We start from the raw sequence: 19,957 nt of genomic DNA on the forward strand, positions 1-19,957 counted from the left end.
CCCAATATGAACATCTGTGACTATTCTGGACACTTAATTCAGGCATTTTATTTCCTCTCAGCTAACTCTGCATTCTCAAAATATAAGACCCCCACGGTTCTCCCTCAAATCACTTCAATCATAAAATTAAGTGTCCAAATGATTCCTTGTTAACAAAATACATCTCATTTAAGATACTCTTTGCATTTTATCTCTAGATTTTTCTCCACATAAATATTATTTAGATATATTTTAAGGGAAGAACAAAAGTGTAAGTTAGTTACCATACTGTACTACAGTATTTAAGGTGTTTGTGAACTATGTCCCTGAAATGGAAAAGTAAATGCATGTCAGAATTTAAACGAAACTGTGCCACAGAAAGGTAGCTGTGCATGCACATTGACACCCAGGTGCATGCACACTCTTTTTTTCTCTTGAACAAATGCAAAGGTTATACGGATAAAAGCGTGAGAGTCCCATGTTAAGTTAAGGACAAAGTATCACTTGTAATATATGTGGAGCCACTCCATTTGTATCCCAGAAAGCATGCATTTAGAAAACTCTGATTGACTGATTTTTTTCTACTGTTATTGAAAGGGAAGAAGATGAACAACTGAAGATACCAAGTGGTTTTGCCAGTTTGAAAGGAAACCTGGAGGGACTTTCCTGTAACAGTGCCATTGAAACTCTGGGCCAGTGGAAGCATCTTAACTGGACAGCAGTAAAAAATGAACAAGATAATGTAAAAGTGAAGTTTGAGCCTCATTCAAACGGTGAGTGTTTTATGCAAGAGGAACCTCTCAGTTCCAACACATCAGCTTTGGGCGTTCAAAACAACTGCACCACAAGCAGTAGCTGGACTTTAAGAAACTCAAGCTCTTGTTCTATGAGCCAGCGAATGAACACATGTTCAAACAGAAGAGCTGCATCATTCTACAACAGAGACCAAAGTTTCTTAAATTTAGCACCAACTTGCCCTTCCCACTGGGGGAGTGCAGAAAGCTGCCAGTCATACTCGGGCGTACAACAGCGTTATGCAGAGAACTATGCGACAGACCATCTGAAATTGCAGAGACCGTTCATATCTTCAGAGTCTCTCTACGACGCAGCCTTTCCCTTGGAGATGCCCATCAAAACAGAATACGATTCTGATTCTGAAAACGTTGCTGATAATTACCTGACGTCACAAAACCGAGCCTGGCTGGATGAGAGCGGCTCGGTAAGAAAGCAGGTGTTTAGCTACCCCAATAGAGTGCACCTCAAAACAGAACCGGACCTCTGTGAGCCAGCCTCACCCTGTCAGAAGCCAAGGCACTGCCTTTACACACCGCATAACTGGCAATGCATCGTAGCAAACCATCCCAACAACCTAAACCTGAACAGATTTTGCAAGGGTTCACGTAGCAAGGAGGCGGCCCCGTTTTGCCCTCAGAACTCCTCTGGGTGTTTGGAAAGCATGCCGGACCTGCAGCATACAGGGTGCTATGGCCACTTCTACAGCCCCAGCCCAGGGGAGGAGAAAGAGCAGAATAATGAGGTGTTTAAAATGCCGTGTGAATTTAAAAACCCCTGCTTGGTTCAAGCAATCAAGCGTGAGCCCCTGGATTCTCCACCATTGTCCAACAGTAGACAGAACAGAGTACACACGAGCTTCCCTGAAAATACATTAGCAGGTCCTGTGCCTCATAAAACCACTGAATGTACATTTTTACAATAGATTTTATAACATTTGGAATATTTATAACGTTAAAAGCAAGAAGTTGTAGATTCTCTTCCAGTTGGGTTAAATGAGTTACTAAAATTAAAAGCCAGTGGAAAGATTTTAAGCGTGTGTGTGTGTGCATCTGTGTGTGAGAAAAAACAGACGCAGACACACACTCGTCCTATACCCCCTACTGCCCTTCTCCTAGTGATCTTCGGAAAGAAAGAAAGATAAAACCTAAGGCACAGAAAATAATCATTACTCACTGCACAGGTATACCTGCTAATTTGTCTCCATCATCTTTCCTCTCTTGTCTACAGTTCATTACCATGGTCTAGCTATTTCTGTTTCCTGCCTTTGTTCTGTTTGTTTTTCTCAAGCTGATGTGATGCCTCTGTGCAAAGAGAAAATGTTTATGGTCTTCATTGTGGCCAGGTTACCTTAGGAATTTTTGCATTTTTAGTTTTTTTGCTACTCTAATAAGAAGCATCAGCTATTCCTTTATCTTAACATTAAATTGATGGGAACAGGCAAGGGCTTCCCAACACAACTTAATTTAAAAGATAGCATTAATTAAAACAAATTACGTTCATAAAATGCATTAGAAATTATTTCACTTCAAACTGAAGTTCTTCCCAAGTATCCTTGATAATACTAAGGTTTTAGTACCCATATTTTTCCATTTTGAAGCCATCAGCCTTTCATGTTGCTCTTTGAAAGGCTGAGCAATGGGATGTTATCCACTTCTATAAACGAGTTACAAAGTGCTGTTAAATGTACATGAGAAGAAAATATTTCTCCAGTTATTTTCCTTGCTGTTACTTGTAAAGTTAACAAAGGAAATGCACTTTTTTTATTTGATAGTATCTCTTTGACTGATAGCAGCTTGTTAGACTTTGTCACCTGACATCAAAACCAAATCCCACACTAAGATTAGATATGCTATTTTCAAAAGCATACTAGTTTCATTCCCAAAAGAAAATCTTAATCTCACCGAGACCTAACTGGAATATGTATACCTTTCAAAAGCACTTTGGTGCTTTTGAAAACAGATCTGTACACTTTCCTTTGAACCCAGGCAGTAATGTATATCTGCAAAAAAAAAAAAAAAAAAAAATCTACAACTTCTGTTTTGTTTTTTGTTGTAGTTTGACTCCTGCACTAACTTTTGTTTTAAAATTGCACTATTTCAACTTTATATCAATTTCACCTATATTAAAACCACATCATTTAAAAAAAGCTTAGATATATATGTGCTTTTTGAAAGAAGCCCTATAATGAATGTTTCCTTTTTCAAAATGTTATAAATGATTATAATGTCTTCATTTCTCTCTCCTATTAGTCACTAAGGACATGGCTTTACATGCTAGAAAAGTGGCATAAACTTCTCCCAAATGCTATAAATATGTGGGATAAGTGTAGTTTTCAGGTAGGGGAATGATTCTGCACCTGGGAGACTGCTCTTCTCCAAGACCATCTGTATTTTCTCATAGAAATTACTGCCTGTACATTAGAGTTGGCAGATGTAAAGATATACATTCTCTGCATGTCAGTTAAGTGATTAAGAACAATGGTTTTATCTGAAATGCTGCACTTTACAGTGAAATTGTTGACATAACACACGTACCTTTTGACAACTGTCCTGCAGAAGGCAGAATTCCCAGTAGAAGGCAAGAATGGACAGTAAAGAGGTGCAATAATGTCTTACTGTAGGTCAAGTTAAATCTGCCATAGACCAGCTGACCATACCCAAGCCACGAGAACATCTCCTTTTTTTGTGTCTGGTGTAAATCAGTGCCCTTTTGGCTACATGCTACGTCTTATTTGAGACAGTTTTAATATCCTTGCCTCAATACTCCTGCCAGTGGGTGCAATGCAACATCAGACCCTGTTCTGAAGTGAGACCACAATGGTGGAATTTGTACCGCTCTCTGATACACCACTGTTCACATCACATAAATTCAGGCCCCATTGCAAAAATACTTCTGGGCAAGCAAACTGGGTACTCACGTAGAGTGAGGCTGCCATACACCAGGGGTGCTGCACAACCTCTGGCTTGTTGATTCACTATCTACAAAAATGAAAGCAGCAGTTCTTTTAGACTGTCACAGAGTTGCTCTCATAGTCCTTTGCTTGGCATGTAGCAGTGGCACTGCTTATCTCCTGGTGCCAGACACCGTGCTGCGGCTGCAGAGCTGTCCGTAAGGTTGTGCTATGAACCATGTAATACTCTCCAGTCCAGCTCCTTGTGCAGCTGCCTGGCAGAAATGGGATAGTGTGGAGACAGGGTAGAGTGGGAATAGATGGCTCGGGGCAAGTGGAGGACACGCCAGCATGATTGCTGGAAAGCTGCTCGTTTGATTCCACACTTGGACTCACTGTTACACCCCTCTGAATGAGAGCACCTGGGCCTGGTTTTGCACTACCTTGCACCTTCTCTTGTCGTTTACATTGATGCAACATGCCTGTAAATCACTATTATCCTCACCTGGGCATGCTGGTGCCAGTTTGCACAATGTTTAGTGGTTACACCAGGTGCAACTCTGTAGAGGACTGTGCCACTGAATGCCTTGTCTTTGCTTAGAAATGTTTCTTGGCATGACTACACCGGGAGAGCTATACCAGCCAGATTTCTCTCTTCAGTGCCGAAACAACTTATACTAACAACGGAAGTTCTCTACACATCTCTCCACTACAGAATAAAGGCTATTTTGTCAACATAACTCTATCTACTCTAAGGCTTTCCTGGTTTATTTCAGCTGGGATGATTTTTATTATGTTCCCAACAAACCCAGACACTTTTCACACATCTTATTTGATATTATAGAGGTAGATGAAGCTTCTGCATGTAAGAGAAACTAATCTGACATAAAAGATGTAACAGCCTTCTTCTAGGAGGATGGATGAACACGTGACTCAAAAGTGAGCTGTTGCCTTTGGCCTGCCCCCTGTGTAAATGCAGTCAGGTTTGCTTCCTTATCATTCCATAAAGTCCAAACCCAAGAAACACACACTTATCCTGCAGATCATGTTTGAATTTGGGCCACTTAATTTGTGGCTGAGTTGTTATTCCAGGTCTCACATGAAAAAATGTGGTATCAGTGGAATTCTTTCTAGTCTCAGTTATCACACACACGCAGCAATCTCCTAAGAACTGTGCTTGTAAAGGGATCAGCAGTTCATCCTCCTTTTTGACAATCCCTAACCACTGTTGACAGTAAACAAACACCAGTTCCTTCTAAGTACTTGGTATATTGCACCATTTGGAAAGAACAGAGGAATTAAACGCTAAGAAAGAATCTCTTGCTCTCTGCTTTTAAGGCACAGATATTCCTTCATCCTCTCCCCATGATATGTGCCCTGGATTGAGTCTGGACTGAAATATGACATTGCATTTTACCCTGTTAAATTGCCACTGATTTAATCTTATAAAACTTTTTGTATGCAGACATTAATGATCCCCTGACACTGCTCAGTAAATAGCATGAAAGACAGTGCAGTTCTTTTAAATGGTTACATTTTCTTAGTGGTTGTTGTTGCTTTGGTATTATTTTTAAAACTAGCACTGAGAAGTAGGGTTTAAGATGTTTTCAATCACTGGTGTTTAGCTTTTATCTTTAATGAGCTGGTATTTGTATCCTCAAGTGCAGCCCTAAAGTCTGTTTTAGGAGCCTCCCAATGCATTTATTGCAGCAACAATAAAAAAAATATTCTTGTAGAAGAAATGGCCAAACACTCACCTGATAGGAATTTGGAGTATTCAGGCTGAAAGAAATGCCCTTCTTTTTCCAGTGCATGCCTCTAACATCTGACTGATGATAGCATTCAAACTTCTTCAGCCATAAATTCTCCAGAGGCTGAGACACAATGAACTCATGAATTCTGGTGTTCAGGGAGGATATTTTTTGGTATGGAAGGTGAGCAGCTCTAAAAGCTCTGAGAATGTGTCTCCCTCTGAGATGTTACTCATTCTACAGATAGCAGAGACTATTATCCATGCTAAAGCTGCTGATTAAGGTCTTGTCTTTACTGAGAATGTGGCCTGATTTTAGCTGTCAGCGGACAGCTGCTGAGCACCGTACAAATGCTAGTCCAACTGAAGTACACCATTGTAAGCCACTATTTTTACTGAAAACCAACATGATTTGAGCTAGGGGTAAACTTGTACAGCAAAAAGAGTGGATTTTCCTACTGCTTCTAAGGTTTGCTGGGATGCAGTTACACCAGTGGCTGAAATTGGGGCACACCTCCACTGTAGATAACACTATCAATAATTTCTGTTCACTTCAGACTCTTTGGATACCGAAGCAGAGCTTTGTTTTGAAAATCTGAGTGAGGGCAGCAGTATGCTAGGGCTAAGCTTGGTTCAGTTGGTCCTCAGTTTGGAGATTTAACTAGTAAAATGAAAGATCAAGGGACTGTACCTAAATTCTCCATAGGAAAGACTGACTTCCTACTCCTTGATTGTAATATGGTAATGCGAAGTATACCTCTATGGTTTAATTGCCCTTCACTAGAACACAGTGATGTATTCTTAAAATCCTGAGAACTGAGTATCCTCTGGGTGGCATAGGGAAGTCTGACATTTGTGCATCAGCCAGTTCAGTAAGACTTTAGGTGCTGATCCTTTGATGATGTATTGAGATCCACAGGGCATGTGCAATTCTTCTGGAAGTTCCTAGTGCTTAAAACACTTAAGTGGGAAGCAACAAGCCTGAGGCAAGGAATATTCTGTGGGATAAGATCAGTTTCTGCTGCCTAGAAGCCTTTCTTAACTCTTTGTGTTGAAGCCATATTGGAATGTATGTAGGACAGCTTCACCCACTGTAGTTATTTCAGAAAAGCCGTAATCTGTCTTAACAATGTGTGGTTTTAATCAAATAGTTAAAAGATGCCATTTTCCCTACCTATGAATACATACATTGCCTTAGGAAGTGGGGAAAAAAGTTAACATACTCATTTTCTTTCATCAGAGTGTCACATAACTAAAAAAACTAACCTCAGAATGGAGGTACAGAGCTAGCTGTTCTTCTGTTTTTCTTGTCTTTTCTTTCTGCTCCCTCCCTCTTTCTCTCTACTGTCTTAGTGTAAACATTCAAAATGGAAAGACTTTTCTGATTATACTGAGACAAAAACCCTAAACCTAAACCAGATTGTAGAAAATTTCTCGCTAGAAAACTAGCTTCTTTCCCTAGAGTTTCTTCCTCTCTTTTAAATCCTGCAAAGTCCTATGTGAAATCACGTGTCACAACGGAAGCAGACTTCTGTAACATGCGTAGTGAGCAAAGAGATTCTGCAGGTGGCCATGCTCAGGCTGTAGTCACACGGTTTTTCCCTAGCTGAAGGAGATTCATACAAGAGGGCTGCTGGTAGCTTATGTTCATGGACACTACCACCGTGACAAATATATCTTTGTTGTGTTTGAATACACATGGCATATGTTCCTGTCATTATAAATACATTTCCATATCATGCTATCAGAAATGCTTCTGAACAAAATCATCCGTGACAAGCTGAAAAATATACTAAAACCATAAAGTACTTTTTTTTAAAAAAAATAATATGGCGATCCAAGCACTTGGCTGTGCTTAGTCAAAGACTTTGGGTGGAGGTTTGAAGGGAAGGTAAAAAAAAGATTGTTAAGACAAATTTTGGGGAGAAAAAAGATCACCTTGATTGATATATTGCAGTCAAGGTGTAATTATTCTGTGACTACAGCTTTAATTCTCCACTCACTGCTAATAACTCTGTGCTCTGTAATCATGTCCTTATTTTTCCTGTAGAACTGAATTTGCAACTTTTCAGGCTGAAAATAATTTCTTGAAAACAAGGATTGAGGTAATTCAATGCTAAGTTGCATTTCTCAGTCAGACTGAAAACATCATTCTAGGAGGCATGAAGTTCTCCTGTTCCTTTCCTGGGGTTAGTCTTTGAAACTCTGGCAAATTCAGTGTCTGCATTAACTCTCTTGCTGCTGGTAGATATAGCTCAGTCATGCAGCTGGTGCTCTGACTCTGCAATCTGAAGTTTCTCAGGATTTCCTTGATGCATTAGGGCTCCAGGGACAGCTGTAGAACAGCCAAAACTTCCAGTTTCACATTTGTGTTGGTAGAATTGCAGTATTCCAATGACTAATACAAAAATTTGGCAGAAGGTAATGGAAAGAACATCAGCTGCTTAGCTAGTCTCAGTAACTGTATTTAACTAATTAAAAGGCTATGTTAAAAAAATCAGGTGAAGTTCTGGTCTAGAGCTCCCCATTTTGCACAGGAGGGTGTCATAGGAATTACACCGCTGTTCTGCCTCTTCTTAGGTCACACTTTGGCCTCTCCCCTCCTTATCGCACTACTCTCCCTTCTGAACCTCTTTTTTTTTTTTTTTTTTTAAACTTTTGGATGGTATGTATCCTCCCTTTGTTCATTTAAAATGTGAGATAGGGAGAGGCAAGCATCAACTGTTGTGTGTTTGTTTTAAACACTGTCTTTCAAGAAAGAACTTCAAAAAGGCAAAAGTTGTCTCAATTCTCAGAAACAGTATTCAGTTTTCTTTCTACTCTTATCATACCCCAAAAGATTCTTCCTCTACGTGGTAAATAAACTTCCCTCTTCTGAAAGGGTCCTTCCTCACCTACACAGGTTCTTAACAAAACCAAAGAACACTTTCTTCCTTAAAGGCAGTTGTGTCCATCAAAAAAACTTTTTCTTCCTCTAGATTTTCTACCTTTTTGATTTTATAGGATGGTACACTGTGGTTTCCACCCTTTCTGTTCTCTGCATCTGTAGCTTTATTTCCACTTTAGGCATACTTCAAAAGTTTTGCCAAAAGAACAGTGTTAGGCAGAAGTGCAATCCCCCCATTTACCCCTGCCCTTCTTAATAAGACAGAGGTACTCACTAATTACAGCTGTACTCCTAAACCAGAAAAAAGGTCACTTTGCTGGTGAAACATCCTCTCTTCAGGAGGTTGTACTGCCAAGAAACTCTGAGCTATCACCAACAGTTTAGTTCTGCAAGTACATGTACCACCAAATCCTCTTTCAAGAAATCAAGGAACCTATTTCCTCCTTTTTTGCTTCTCTCATTTTTTTCTACAAGTGTTTATTCTTTCACTGTGTAACTGCACTTTTAATTTGTAATTTTTTTTAAAAAGAAGGGTATGGAAGCATTATACAACATGTGCAACACAGTGTTTTCAATTACATTTTAGATTTTGAGATTAGAACCACAAATAATTATCAAGTGTTTTAATGTGACTCCACGTAAAGGCCTCTGACTGTGACAGAAATGCCCATGAAAAATACCAGTACAAATAATACAATTAATCTTGAAAAGGGGTGAAACCTGCCATCAAACTCCGCTAATTATCCTGTATTAAAAGTGCCATTCCTGCTCCTCCTGAAGAGACACAGCGGGGGATGAGATTAAAAAAATAGGCGCGTGGCGATCTACCAGCAGTTTTCGCCCATTGCATGGTCCCCAAAATGAAGGGCACATTTCTGGAGAGAACACCCCTGCCACCTGAGCGTTATTGGAAACACGTACCAGTTTGCGTGCGTAACCCGTGCATTTAGGCGAGCGATTCGGGCACGCGTGCTGGCTACTTCGACAGCCGAAGTATTCAGGCAGGTCAGCGGCGGGCCCAGCTCCAGCCCCGACGGCCGTCCCGGGCAAGTCGAGGCAGCAACTCCTGCGAAAGCAAAACCAGTTAACGAAAATACCTTTGGTGACATGTAACCTAACCCGTATCGACTATGCTGCTTTGTATACAAGTATAATAGACGTCAAGGTATATCACTAGCGGGCTCATCAAAAAACAGGCACTGAAACGTGGAGCTGGCATTTTGGACCGTTTCCTCAGTCTGCTTTTAGAAGGAACTTCCAAGTGTATTTCTTAAATTATATTTTGCATTTATTATCGGTCAGAAGTGTAAAGGTCAGACGTTTTAAAAATAAATATTTGCATTTAAATTAAAACCGTTGCCGGGCCTGTTACTTGCCGTCACCTCCCCTCATCCGGCCGCCAGGGGGCGCCAGGAAGCGGCGGGGGAGGGCGGGGCCGTCGCTCCCGGAGGGAGGGGAGGGGCTCAGGCTCCCAGCCGCGCCAGGCCGGCGCTGTCTCCCCATTGGCTGAGGCGGGCGGCTTACGTGCCTATTGGCTGCCTACCGACGAGAGGGGGCGGGGCGCTGGTTTCGGCCCTCTCCCCCGGGTGTCTCCTGGTGGCGGTGAAGCAGCGGAAGTGACGAAAGGAGGGTGGGCGGGGCGGGGCGGCTCGAGCTCCCGGATGACCGTTGGTGGGGGGCGTGCGCGCTCTCTCTCTGTCTCTGTCTGTGGCGGCGGTTGTTGCTGTCGTTACCGGCCCAGCCTGTGGGACGCGGCGGAGAGTGGCCGCTGCAGCAGGCGCCGGGGGCCATAGCGGGTGAGAGCGGCGCTGAGGTACCGCCCGGTGACTTCGGGGGGGGAGGCGGGAGCGGCGGGGGGTGTGCGGGGCCGGAGAGAGGAGCTGCCGCGGGGGGAGGCTTCTGTGTGAAACGGCTTCAGAAAGACGAGCGGGGAAGGGTGCCTTTACCGGGAGGCTTCAAGGCTGTGAAGGTGTCCTGGGGATGAAAGGGGTGGGTTCGTCTGGAAGCGCGTTGAAGCAGAAATAATCAACTTAATTCATCCGACTAACCCTTCCGTCCCGCCCCCAATTGTTTGCTGAAAAGTACCGTATAAACAAGAGTTGGATTTATTTAATTTCTTCTCCATTGTGTGCAGTGAACCCGTTTTGCAGGATGAGCACTGTGAGTGAAGAAGTTAAGCCAGAAGATGGCAAACCGGAATCTGAAAAAAAAATATTTTTCTGTGAAGTGAGTGCTTTTCTTGATGGCTTTTCGGACTGTATGCTAAAATGCAGGCCTAAGGTATTAAAGACCGTGCTCTTAGAAATGCAGACCTAAGCTCGATGTAGTGTGGCAAAATTGTACGTGAGAGAAGCTGTTAATGCGGAGAATAACGTGGTCAGTTGCTGGAAGAGCTGCTTGTCTTAGGATTTGGAGAATCCAGTTTGTTATTTAGCAGTCACAGGTGCAATATGATGGTCCTTAACTGTAGTCTTTCAAATCTCTGTTGAGTATTTCTCATAGGCAACTGTAAAGGCTTATTTATCTGTAAAGGCTACAACTCCAGGTCAGAACGTGTTAAACTTGTCAATCATTTATTCTTCTAGCAGTGAGGTTTCTTCTGGTGCATTAAACTTCTGGGACAGTATGTGAAGAGAATAGGCAATATTAGCATATATTAGTCATTGCTTTTTTTTTTTTAGCTAAAGATAGTAAGAAATAACTGTAGATCTGTATTGTCTTCCATTAATTATTGTAATGGTGTATGTGTGTCTGTGGATCTTAATGAAATGCAGATGTCTTCATTGTTTTTCTGATCCCTTTGATGTAGAAATGAACAGAGTTGCAGTTATTCTAGGGCATAATTTTGTCTCCATTCCTTTCTAGTCACTGTATAGTCATCCCTTCTTTGCTTTCCAGCCTGGAGAATTTTAAAACACTGAGAATCTAGAAAGTGGTGGTAGGAGGGAAGGGGGGAGCTCTTAAAAGATTCGTACCACCTAGTATATTTAAACGTGTATTTAAGTATAATTTGAACAGGTTTGCCCACTATTTCTTGTCACTTTAGTGGTATGCTGCTCTCCTAAACGTCACGCAAATTGTACTGTTTAAGCCAAAGAAGAGCTTGAGAATTATGCTGTAGAAACAGATGTATATCCAGTTCTTATAACTCACCAACTACAGAACATCCATAGCATAACTGAAGATGTGCTTTCAATTTTTTCTTTTAGGTTTGTAAAGTTCCATGTATGAGTTCTCTAAGTCTTCAGTCACACTATCGTGGTGTAAAGCATAAAAAGGTAACCTTTTTCCATATTAACTGTATCTGCAAATTTAATCGTAAATCTGGGATTCTTGTAAAGTTCATAAATTGACTTCCGTGGCTTCAAGTGCTTATCTTACTTATTGGTAGATCTGTAACAGTAATTTGCTTGAAAAATCCCAAGAAAAAGATGAGGTGGAAATCTCACAACTCTGTTTTGACCAGCATGTAACTTGAAACATCAACCATACCTAAAGGTAAATGTGTGTTAATTGTGAAATTAACGTTTGAATTACGTATAAGTCACAGATGGTGAAAGAATGCAAACTTCTGGGTTTTGATACAGTTGGTAAAAGTACTGCTCTGTTTTCCGAGTCTATATAACTCACCTGTACTTTGAATAAAACTACCTTACTTGTTACTTTGATAGTAACATCTATGTAACTCCTGTACAAAATCTGAATTGGCTTAACTACCAAGTCCTATGGTTCTGTGTGTTTGAAGCATCTCAATAACAACTTCCTGGTTTACTGCCTTTGTGTGTTTTGTACTTAAATTATTACACAGCGTTCTGTGAGGATGTGTTTAGCGATATGGCTTTTATAAATGTTTGACAGAACTTTTGACTGTTGATTGGCTAATGATTATCTTTTGTTTAAAACTCCACACTCTCAGCCTATGAAGTTGAGACATACTCAGTTGTACTTTCCTCTGTTACTTAGGATTGCTGTCATCAGATTGTATTGTTGTGGCACTGAAGTGCGTGCTCTGATGTTTCCTTAATGACATCTTAGTCTTCCTGGAACACCAAAGACTAACTGCAATACTGACTTTCTCAAGTGTTTGTGTGCCCCTTTTCTTTCAGTTGTAGATAAGGGGCATCTCCCCACCTTTTTGTTCTCAAGACAGATTAATAGTATTTTTTTACCTGTTTGCTGATCACTTTAATAGCATTGACTTTTGTGTCAGTGGCTCCGCTTTGTCCAAACACTTCCCCCTTCCCCCCCCCCAGGATTCAGTCGTCTTGTTCCCTGTTGATCCAATAGAAGTGTACAGTAATGTAGTATTTTTCATTTCCTGCCAAATGTTCTTGCTTATGCGAGGAGTTCCTTTGGTTTTGTGGTTGTTTCTTTTTATTTCCTAGCTAAGCTTCACAGCAATCCAGTTATTGCTTTTTCTCCCTTTTAAAGTGGAAAAACTAGTGATTATTAGCAAATCTGCATGTAGTTTTCCTTCTGTTTCACTCTGAGAAATCAGTGTACACTAGGCTACATCTGTCAAAGTCTATGAGTTAAAGAACTGCAAACTGATAGGGAACGAGAATCAGGCAGGTTGAAAAATGGGATGCTTAAATGTTAGTGCTGGTGTGTAGAGTCCTGTAAGTCACGTGACTGCATTTCTGTAGAGATAACTTTCCAAGATCGTGTCATCGTTCAATTACCTCTGATTTCTCCCTTTAAATTATGAAATTTATTGTATGTTTTGGCAGAAGATCAGAATTCATTGAGTTATCTTGGGAAGTTCTTGTATGACCAAGCTTGAAGTAACTGTGGAAGTCCTGAGCTTATGTTCCTTTTTGATACAGGCTAGGTGTTGATAGTGAATAGCTCTTAGTTCATTCCTTACTAGAGGAGTTCCTGCTCAAAATAATACCAAAGGATGTCCTGACAACATAACAAAATGAAGAGATGATAGTTCTTTACCTAAATCGTAACACTGGCCAACCCACCAGCCATTTTTTACGACTTCAGTCAGATTACTTTTTTTTTTCCTTTTGGCTACCCATTTGTTTTTAAAACGGCATTGGTAGAGATACTTTGTGCTTGTCGTCCACCAGGGGAAGTTTCAAAACCACAAGCAATAACCCTTCATCAGGAGAAGGACAGTCACTGGGAAAATTCCAAGAAACGAAGTAAACACTTGCTACGTGTGTGAAATAATTCTCATTTCATTGGTCTACATTTCCTATAGCTATTCAAAATAAAATGCGTTATTTTGAGTAGCTGGTCTAGTAAAGCTTGACTATCTGACAGATTTGTAGGAATACATCAGTTGACTTTTTGTGTACATGGTTATTGTATCTCTTTTTTTTTGGTCACCTGGGTAGTTTGGGTTTTCTGGATTTTGGATAGGTTCATAAGATATTTATCTAGATTACTTTGGCATACCTTTGTTTCATCTCTATACATTGATTGGTTTGTTCACCTGTATATCGTTACCATTGACTCCTAAACAATAGCATTAGAATGCGTAATTTCTTTAAAAGAGGCCACTTCACAAACATCTAGGCATACTTCTTAGATAAATTGTACCAAATGCATTGCTTCCATAAAACTAGGGAGATTTTTGTTAGTGACCTATGTATAAAGAAAGAATGAAAATGACTTTTTTTTTTTAGAAATCTAATTCACATGTGCTACATTCCTCAGACTCCAAGAATATTGCTTTTGATGAGTTAGAGAGTTTTAGGATGTTTTTCCTGTACTGACTCTCAATCTGGGTGTTTGAACTGACAAGTGCCTAGACTCATTTGCTGCAGGAGGGCAAAGTGTAAATAGTATCTGCCTCTTCATGGCAGCTTAGGCAGAGTATCCAGTTATAAATTGGACAGAAGTTTACCCAGAATACTTTGTTACTTCCAAAACTAAAAGAGAATAAGCCTATACATAAAGCCTTCTGGAATTCCTCTGACTGTGTTGGAGGCTAATAATTTGGTGCATTAAACTGAGTCTCTGTTCTTAGAAGAAAGGGAGTCCTGAGTTTTCATTTGTATTTTCATTTCTACATTTGCAGGCTTAATGCTTGGTAACCCACTGGATTGATGTGTGATTGATTTCAAGGGATAGAAATAGATTGGATGGTACATTGCATCATAAAATAGAAGTAATTTAAAAGTATTTCAAGCAAATGATTAGTAGTGCAATGACTTTCTTCGTAGTTTGTTACTAGATTAGGTTTTATTTGAAGCCTTTTCCATTTGCAATTTGAAATTTATGTGAATATTTTTTTCCGAACAAGTCTCAGAGTAGGGGCTTTAGTCAAATAATAGATGATCAGTTATCTAATTAGATAAAGTTATTGCTACTTGCATTCTGTGATGTATGAAACTTAAACATAGAAGTTCTCAAGTCTTTGAATGCTTAATTTACAAAATACTAGGTAATATTTTAATTCTATATGGTGTACCTCTTCAGAGTTCATTTAGTTTCTGTCCCTGAGAGTTGTTTCTTTGTTGTGCCAAGAGTTTGTATTTCTTAGTGACTTCAGTGTTTGTGACTATGATGCTTTCTGTGTCCTTGAACTGGAGCTTGAGTAATAAGCAGAATACACATCTAATTTTTAATAGCACTGATAACTCATGAGACCAAACCCCTGTAAAAAGTACTGATGGACAAGAGATTGCGGGGTTGAGATGATCACAGTAAAAGGCTGTGTATATCTTGTGCATTGAGTACCTTATGTCCTCTGCGTAGTTGCATAATGATGGGGTTTTGTGGTTTTGTTGCTGAACAGGTATTGATGGGGGGGTGCAAAAAGACAAAATAGTGTTCGTACATATGCATGTAGTTCTTAGCTCTTTGGAAATTGGAATTGGCTTGTATTACATAGTTTGCAAAACAAAGTTGCATACTACTTTTAGCTGTTATGGTAAAATGGTTAGAAAACTACATTTCCATAAGTTTACTAACGCTTTTCATTGAATCAAGTCTATAAGAGTAATGTGAGATATATAGTGGTATATAGTGGAATATAGTGGTATGTGATATATTTTATTCTAGTTTTGCAAATATGCTTTAGCTGTATTGCTCAGTTTTAGAGAGGAAATCCTAGAGTGGAATGTCTTTTTTCCTTGTATTTTGAACAGACCTTTGCAGGTACGGCACCAGCAGAAGAGTGTTGCCTGTTCTGTGAACTGTATTTGGAGCAGAGATGAGATTGTTGTGGTTCTATTAAGGGTTCAAGGCTTCTTGCCCTCCCTTCATTACTGGGGATAGATAGGGTAGAAATGACTACTATGTTCCAAAAGGAGAGGAATCTGCTTTCAGGACTCTGCAGCCTCATTAGAAACAAGGAATATTCAGATCTGTGAAGAGCATTGTTAGTTTTTATCTTCACCATTTCAGTGTTCTCATTTCTACTATACCTCTTGCCCCAGATGATGTGCATCAGAACCTGTGGTTGAAAATACAGTTACAGGAAAATTGCCTTGTTGTATTGTTTATGTTTGGTCTCAAAAAGCATGCTGTTACTTTCTGCAGCTTACCTTCATGATCCAGAGAGGCTTAAACTGTAGAGCTTTTCTTTTGAAAAAAACCCACTTGATTGCTTAGTATGAGCTTGAAGAATTAAAATAAATAGAATTTCTGTGTATGGGCTGCTAACATCTAGCTGATATGATTTTAAGAGTGTATATATTTAGGAACAACTGAATTATGTTTACATAATACATAACTATGCATGTGAAACTGTTTTGTTAGATAACCCATGAACTTGAATTCTGTGGAAAACTAATTACTCAGTAGCTCTTACAGATTACAGCGTGCGTGGGAAGTTTGAACCCTAAAACCCAGCGGTTTTTGAGTTTTGACTTTTCAAAGTTAGACACTTTGTTAAAAGTTACCCTAACTTTTCATAGTCTTAGCTCAAAAACAGCTGTTGCAGCTTGCTTGCAACACGTGACCCAGAACAGAGAGTAGGTTCCTTACCTAATGTGTGAGAATCTTCATTCCTGATGTAGTTTTGGGTTTTTTGTTTCCTGCTTTTTATAATTTTTATTTAAAGAAACCTCAAGAAGGGGTCACAAATAAAATGGACCCCTTAGCTTCAGTTGTGGGACTTCATTTCTAATACTAACAAAAGCAGTAGTCCAGGTGCAATCAAAGTTGATTGTCCAAAACTGGTCAGGAAGAAATTCTCTTTGAGCAGCAGCTCACAGTTGCTAATGTTTTCTTCACTTGTCTGAAAAGTTAGGTATTAGCAGCTGTTTGTTGTAAAACTCTGTAGAAGGACAAGTACCAAAACGCCTTGCGACAGCATAACCACAGGGGAGACTGTGTCTGTATTCTAAGCTTATAAAATCCTGCTGAGCTCATACTATACCACCTACTACCTGTGGCGATACTGGGACTTGGATAACTTCCTTTTTTATAACTGCTATGAGAGGAGCAGCTATTTGGCTTCTTAAACAATTAACTATTGTGTCAGTCTTGCTTCTTATTGAATTGTCAACATGGATGTGCAGCATCTCTTCCATGCCACTGAATACTGAAAATATAGCACTCAACTCTATGGACTGCACTGGCCAGACAGCTTCTTTACTGGTAGAATGATCATGCTTATTTCATTCTTGTAAATGGCAAGTTTGTGTTTATTTGCCAAAAAATTCTCAAAATGAGTCAGGATTGTTTTAGGCGTGTTCTGAAATGGAAATTTAAGTTCCTCTTTTCCTTAGAATCTGCCAAAAAGCAATCTGTTTGGATTCAGCTGATGAAAACCACTTTTCCTGTTCTTCAAGATATGAATGAACTTTCAGGAGATTTGGCTAGCCTTAAGGTTTAGCCAAATCCACTTCAAAATGGTGGGGGTGCTGCTTTTTGTTAGTTGGTTTTTCCTTTTGGGGTGAGTTTTCTTTTTAGTTGGAACTACAATTTTTGAAAACTCAGGAGCTGTAAGCATGCGGAACTCAAGGTTTTGTCTGGCATCCTTGATGTTGTGTTTCAAGCCATAATCATCTCTTAAAACTTCAGTAATAACAGAGCTTTCTTGAAATTAACCTTGTATTAACTGTAAGTACACGTTTGTCAGTACTTCCAGCTTTTGCAGAAAATGATAAAGGCTCTAATTTTTCCTATTTGATAATGGAAACTTTGGCCTGTAGTGTAATTCATCTGCAAAGGCTTCTCAGGAAGTACAGGGTTTTTCCTTCAAATGGTGCAGCACATTAATTTCTTTTTCTTATTTTATTTTGGGATGACTTGCATCTTCATAATTAAAGAAAGAGAAAGCCCTGAGACCCGAGACTGTCTATTGTAAGTATAACACTTTTTTCTTTCCAGCCTCCTAGGATAGGTATTGCTTGGGGATTTTACTGTTCGTTACTTTTCTAGTAGCTCAGGTATTTGCATTTGCCAGATTGATGTGTCTATAACTGTGTTTCTCTTTATATGCTGAACATTCTTCTGAAATTTCTATCTAGTGAACTGCTGAGCTAAGAATTATTTTAGAGCATGAAACCTTAATTATGCCTTTCCACATCTAAATATTTGTATATCTGTCTAGTAGAGGGTTGGATAGTCAGTATTTTAGTTTCTTAGCTGCCCAGGCTAAACCATCTCCTACTTGTCTGTCAGCTTTATGCACTCATTGCTAAGCTTGAGGCAGTATGGTAAGAAGCTAAATCAGCAGGCTAACACAGCATTGTTGCACATGCAGCTCTACCAGTGCTGGAGTTGCCTAGCTGCATCACAGGAATGTTCTGCCTCTCTTTATTGTAGTGGACTTGGAGTAGCAAAGACCTATTGAAGGTAAACTCAGTTGTTGGGGTATCTTTTCCTCCAGAAGCTGAGAACATGAATCCAGGCTGTCGTATGTCAATGAAAACAAGAGTTGTGGTGAAAGGTTGAAAACATGGGATATAAGTAGCTCACGGTGGAAATGGAAGTCTTGTAAAGGCACTGATGATGACATACAAGATTTTCAAAGTACAGGAAGCAGAGAACATTGGCAGGTATGGGAATACAGATAAAAACCAATGAGCAGATTAAAAACCAAAATGGTTATACAGTCAGTCATCACAAGAAATAAGCATTTTGCTTCTACTTTATTTTCTTAGCCTGGCCTCTTAAGAAACAAGGCTTACATTCTGGCTTTGTCATCTGTTCTCCAGTATCTTTTGAATCTCTCAGCCTTTTTGAACCAAGTTGATCAAGGGTTCCTGAAATTACACATCTGCACAGAGAAGAGAGATGGTATCAATCCTCTCCTGAGGGAAGTGCTGCAGACTGAGCTCACTACTTACTGGACCCTGAAGAATCAACACAAGAGAAAGATTTAGAAAAGCACTGGTCAGAGTCCATTGTTGAAGAGACTGGGCTTCATTAGCTGCTCTCGTGGTTTGGTTTTGAGAAGAGAATATCAGTGGAAGACATGTCATTCAAGTATGTGAACAATTATGAGACATTTTGCCTCAGCAGACATGAGTGCTGCATGTAGATCTTCTCTTTTTAGAAATACTGGTATTGAAGCTCCTTGACAGAATTTCTGCAAAAGTTCTGAAACATACAGGTCTCCTCAAAATCCTGTGAATTTGAGCAGTCCAGAATTCCTCAGCAACAACAATAGATTTGTTTGGCTATGGGTTAGTGTTTTTAGTGGAAGACAATTTCTAGAGATTTCTTTGTATTTCTTGTCAGAAACGGTCACTAGAAGTAATACTCATTAACTGAAGAAGTTCTTGCTTCAAGACCATGAAATCGTGTTTTGGAGGAGTAATGTAAAGGATGCATGGGACAGAAAGTGAGACTTGAATAAGAGGACAGGAGGTGTGGCAGCAAGACTGCAAAAAGAGTGGTAGAATACAGCAGCCTGTTGCAAAGATGTATGCCTTTAGAAAACAGTACTGCTTAATGTACTACAAGCTCAGCATTTCATGGAGAATTCAGGTTAAGAAAGTATGCTCGTTATAAACACTGCATCTCTGGAAATGTCATGGGTTACATCACAGTTAAAAGATTCTATCTTATAGAATGAGAAGAGATAAGTTAAAATACCTGATTATTAAAGTGAAGAATCTAGACATGAAATTTTGGTAAAGAAGTTAGAGCTAACTTCTGGTGGAGTCCCAGCATCACAGGGTACCACACATCAGAACCATTGCGAGATGTGCTTTCATCCATAAAGTCCTGTGCCTCAGTAATCATTGTGAAGCAATCAACATCTTTTACTTCTAATATGAAATGATTATTCATACTATTGATGTCTCCTTCATTCTACTTTATTCATACTGAATTCTGCTTCACTGAAGATCCAGACGTGGGAGGCAAATTTGCAAGCCACTGTTAGTGTTTATTTGTCCAAAAGAGGCTGAAATTTGGCCTGATGAAGTTTATTTGTGTGTTTTATTTGTGTTGGGGTTTGTTGTTTTTTTTCAGGTAGAAAAGCTTTCCACCTGAGTAACTTTTTGAAGATGGCAATTCAGATTTCATTTTGGGAACTGCAATGCAGAATTATGTGTTCAATATATATGCAGAACTTCTCGAAACTTTCCCATGGATGTTACCAATTATACAAATAATTCTCCCCCAAGAGCCAGCAGATCCCAGAAATTCATTGTACTTTGTCACTGAGATACAAGAATAAATTCTGAATTTGCTTGGCCTTTGTTTTTTCATTTTAAATCGTTGATTATTTTTTCTA

At 39.7% G+C, this 19,957-nt stretch overlaps 2 protein-coding genes across 2 annotated transcripts in view; both read left to right on the forward strand.

Annotated features, from left to right (window-relative positions):
• The window catches only part of AHRR (aryl hydrocarbon receptor repressor), an 83,352-nt gene extending 80,515 nt beyond the window's left edge, over positions 1-2,837 (forward strand). The window contains exon 11 of the mRNA XM_049830458.1: positions 577-2,837. Coding sequence (XP_049686415.1) covers positions 577-1,696 — 1,120 coding nt within the window. The 3' untranslated portion in view covers positions 1,697-2,837. The remainder of the gene's footprint in view (positions 1-576) is intronic.
• Positions 2,838-9,973: 7,136 nt separating this feature from the next.
• Positions 9,974-19,957, forward strand: part of LOC126051197 (uncharacterized) — a 36,413-nt gene continuing 26,429 nt past the window's right edge. Inside the window, exons 1-4 of the mRNA XM_049830118.1 lie at positions 9,974-10,097; positions 10,436-10,527; positions 11,511-11,579; positions 17,538-17,571. Of these exons, the coding sequence (XP_049686075.1) occupies positions 10,453-10,527; positions 11,511-11,579; positions 17,538-17,571 (178 nt within the window). The 5' untranslated portion in view covers positions 9,974-10,097; positions 10,436-10,452. The remainder of the gene's footprint in view (positions 10,098-10,435; positions 10,528-11,510; positions 11,580-17,537; positions 17,572-19,957) is intronic.

This window comes from Accipiter gentilis, chromosome 27 (genome assembly GCF_929443795.1).
Source record: "Accipiter gentilis chromosome 27, bAccGen1.1, whole genome shotgun sequence".
NCBI lineage: Eukaryota > Metazoa > Chordata > Aves > Accipitriformes > Accipitridae > Astur > Astur gentilis.